Source organism: Acanthisitta chloris, unplaced genomic scaffold (assembly GCF_000695815.1).
Source record: "Acanthisitta chloris isolate BGI_N310 unplaced genomic scaffold, ASM69581v1 scaffold11311, whole genome shotgun sequence".
Classification (NCBI taxonomy): Eukaryota; Metazoa; Chordata; class Aves; order Passeriformes; family Acanthisittidae; genus Acanthisitta; species Acanthisitta chloris.
In genome coordinates, this window is record NW_008654369.1 from 1,638 (window position 1) to 5,482 (window position 3,845).

Genomic DNA, 3,845 nt, shown 5'->3' on the forward strand with positions numbered 1-3,845 from the left:
GGGCAGGGGAGGAGTTTTACCCTTTTCCCATCGAATCAATGAGAAAAGCCCTGAAAACCTCCTTCGTGGGATGTAGAACGGAGCATTATTCAAGCAAGAAGGAAATAAACTCCAGGTGTTTGGCAGGTGGAGTTCCAGAAGATGCAGAACTGGAGGGCACCACTCAGTTGATGCAGTCCATAACGTGAATCTGCAGCGTGTCCAGGTCGGGCAGAATTTCTTCACACTTGGGACACGAGTACATCGAGATGTTCCGTCGCTCTGGCCAGTCCTGGCTGCCGGTTCCTGCAAGCACAGGAGACAAACCCTTGCCTGTTATGCTGTCTGCACTCTGCCCCTCGCTCTCGGGGCGGTGGGACGCAGCCTGCCCGAGCTGCGGAGGGTGCCCCAGTACCTCTCTGGACGAGGCGAGGGGAGCGCTCCCGCTCCGGCACTCGGGCTCCGTGGCGGTTCTGCATCTCTGCCAAAGAGGTCCTGGGGAGAACAAACCAGTCAGGGGCTCTGAAACACACTCCTGCCAACTGGGCGTGTGTCTGGCTCACAGCTGCTGCTCAGGACCTAGACACCCCTGTCCGGTGATGGTGCCAGGGTCCTGCTGTGGTCAGGGGCATACGCTGACCGCGGCGGGGCCTGGGCAGCCACACACCTAGGGACACGGGGCACACTCCTCTGGAGACCTCCAGGGACTCTCAGCTATTCGGGGCAGGCTGCAAATCTGACTGGAGTGGAAAGGCAAGTTCTGCCCCTAAAAGGGCTCGGTGTGCCAGCAGTGTGAAGAGCAGCTTGGTTCAAGGATCGCAGTGCTGGAGACGGTGCCCACTTAGCACTGCCACCTGGAGGGACAGCACATATCCCAGGCAGCAGGATTAGCTGCAGACTCACTGCTCACATCGAGGCCAGAACCCAAGGAAACTCACATGAATCAGCAGGGAGAACTGACCAGGGATGGATCATCACACGTGGAAACTTGCTATGTCACCCAGCAAGGACTAACAGACCTTGCAGAGATTCTGCCACAAAACTAAGGTGAGAACTTAGTTCACTTGTCTTCTCTTCAAACCCAAATGAAGCAAGATGTGCCTGCAGAGTTATTTGCCTTTCTCCTGAGGTGCTAGCACACAGAGTGAGAGGACAGCCCACAGGCCAAAGCCTGTTCTCACCGGCCGAGGTCTTCCAGGTGCTGCTGCTCTTTCAGCAGGTATGCCAGCTGGACAGCCAACTGCTCCTTCTCCTCATGGATCTTCTCTCTCGCTGCCCTCTCAGCGTGGAAGTCGGAGCAATACACCTCCATCTGAGCAGAGAAATGACATCACACTGAGAATATCTCAGACTGAACCATATTCATGTATGTCAGAACCACAAGTCTCACAGCCTGCATCTACTCACAAGACCCACCACTGCAAAGCCAAGACTGCACTGCCCACGAGGGGAAGACCAACAGCTCCTGGATTCTGTACAGGATACAATGTCTTACCTGTGACACTGCTATTCCTCTGCTGTACAGGGCCAGAAACAAGGCACAGACAAGCAGGGAGGAGGTGACTGAGCAACTACACTGTGGCACAGATGGGGCCTAGGCCAAGGTTCTGTGCCTTAAATGTGAGGCAAACCTTTCAACTCACTGTCAACACGTGCTGGTTTGAGTGAAATCATCCTAGAACACATGCAGTGACTTCTTTACATGGCTTTACATGTACATCTCCTCCCAACTTCTGTTTGTCCTGCCAGACTCCAGCACACACTGTTCCTTCTACAGAGCCAGAGGGTACGGTGGGAGAGGCTCTGCAGGGACGTGCAAGGCAAACCAGCTAAGGGAATTATGCTTTGGAGCTGAGGAAACTCAGTGTTCCAGAGTGAGCCCTTAGATACCTCCTGGTTTGTGAGTGTGGGCTGGGGGAAGGAGCCAGTTTCTGGAGCAGAGCTGATACCTGAGCACGGAGCACACTCATGGTTTCAAGATCCTCCTCTTGCTTGGCAATTAGCTGCTTCATTTCATCTATCTGGAGCTGCTTGGCAGCCAGGGCTTGTTCTGCCAACTCCACCTTTGCTTGCAGTTGTTCCACCACAGCCTTATCCACCCTGTCCAGCTGCAAAGAAGAGCTGTGATTATGAGACAAACTCCAAATATGGCCCTGCCTGAAGTGAAAGTTTGCTTCTCACTCCTTCTGCCCTTGGAAGAGGTTCCAGTTTTGGCCATCAGAGGAACTGGGGCTAAGACAGCAGGGTGACTGACATTTCATCCCAAAGATTAGTTTAGAGCTTTCCAACCATGAAGCTCCAAGAGAGCTCCCTGATGGACACTGCAGGGGCTGTTTTCCCAGTTTCTGAAGCGACACAGAAGAGCCTGGACTTGCAGGGAGCCCCAGAGACGAGCCAGACCTCGCTGTGGCAGCCATTCTGTCCATGGACAGGGGAATGAGTAGGGATCTGCCTTCCCACGTTTACAGACACTGCTGCAGGGACACCAATAAGCCTCTGCCTGTCCCTGCTCTCTAAGGATTGGGCTCCACACTGCACTGCAGACGTGACCTTACCCGGAAAGCACTGTGGGAGTACTGGTGTGTGGATAAAGTGATCTGTGTGTACCAGAGCAGTGCTGTTGTGCTGCATGTTATCATGCAGGAGGGATGCTTCCTGCCCAAATGTGTTCCTACATCTACCTCCCATCCCTTCCTGCTCCCCCTAACTGATTCCTTCTTGTGATGAGTTTACCTCTCTGAGCTTCATTTCATCGATTTTCTTCAGAGCCTCGGTGAGTTCTGGCAGGAGTTTGCTGTACGAGTCCTGCAGGCTGCTGTACCTTGTCCTGTTCGGGACAACAAAAGAGGTAAAAGTCTGAAACACTCAAAAATTCTTCGAGACCTAAATAGTGTCAGAACTCGGAGGAAAGCCACCAGCAGCTGCTGCAGACCAATCTGCATTTCTGACGGGAGGAATTGTGCTCCACACCTTGGCATTTCTCTTCCAGGGAGCTGTGTGCTGCTCTATCCAGGGATTGGGTGCAAACACATCCTTACTGATCCCCTGCATCTCATACTGCAGAATCCATCACCAGGATTTGTATCTCAGGCTCACGAATTCTGCTCAAAATGTGACACCTCTCTTGGGGAGACATTGAGTCCTGACTCAGAGGCTTCGAGTGAAGGGGGATCCATCAGGAGAAGAACCAGACACAAAGACAAGGAGCAGCCTCTCAGCAGCTGAAGACGTGTCCCTCAGGAGGCTCAGCCTCCCTGGGCAGCCTGGGCACCCACAGAGTGCAGGTGAAGGGAGCAGGGAGCCAGAGCACACAGCCAGGCTCCCCCTCAGCCTCACTGCACACTGTCCTGTCCCAGTGCAGACACTGCAGGGACCAGAATCTCCATCAATGCCACTCGCCCAGCTCTGCCACCCTGACTCGGCCCTGAGCACAGTGGCACAGCTGCTGTCACTCCTCTGCTGCTGTCACACCCAGCTCTGCTCCCCCTGGACCTAGCACCTGGAGCAAGATGCAGGTCAGACCTGACAGCTCAAACACTCCCAAGAGAGAGGATTGGTGGGGGAAAGAACACTCTCCTAGTTCCCAGCTACAAATATCACCTGGTGTCAAAGGGGTCAGGACACAACAGCATTTCAGGCTCCACTCTCCCTGGCCAGGCTCCCTTGGACCTCCCTCCTCACCGACAATGCCTCCCTGGACTACAGCCCAAGCCATACTCACTTTTCTTCCTGTGTCTTGGCTTGCTCCAGCTTGACCTCTGCCTGCATGCTCTCCACCTGAAGCTCCAGCTTCTTGATGGTGTACACTAGCTGCTGCTTCTCCTCCAACTCGGATGCAGCAGCCAAGCCTTTTCTTTCCAGTACTT

At 54.1% G+C, this 3,845-nt stretch overlaps 1 protein-coding gene across 1 annotated transcript in view; it reads right to left on the reverse strand.

Moving 5' to 3' along the window:
• Positions 1-163: 163 nt before the first annotated feature.
• Positions 164-3,845, reverse strand: part of OPTN (optineurin) — a 14,042-nt gene continuing 10,360 nt past the window's right edge. The window contains 6 exon segments of the mRNA XM_009083491.1: positions 164-285; positions 395-474; positions 1,161-1,291; positions 1,929-2,087; positions 2,713-2,806; positions 3,701-3,842. Of these exon segments, the coding sequence (XP_009081739.1) occupies positions 164-285; positions 395-474; positions 1,161-1,291; positions 1,929-2,087; positions 2,713-2,806; positions 3,701-3,842 (728 nt within the window).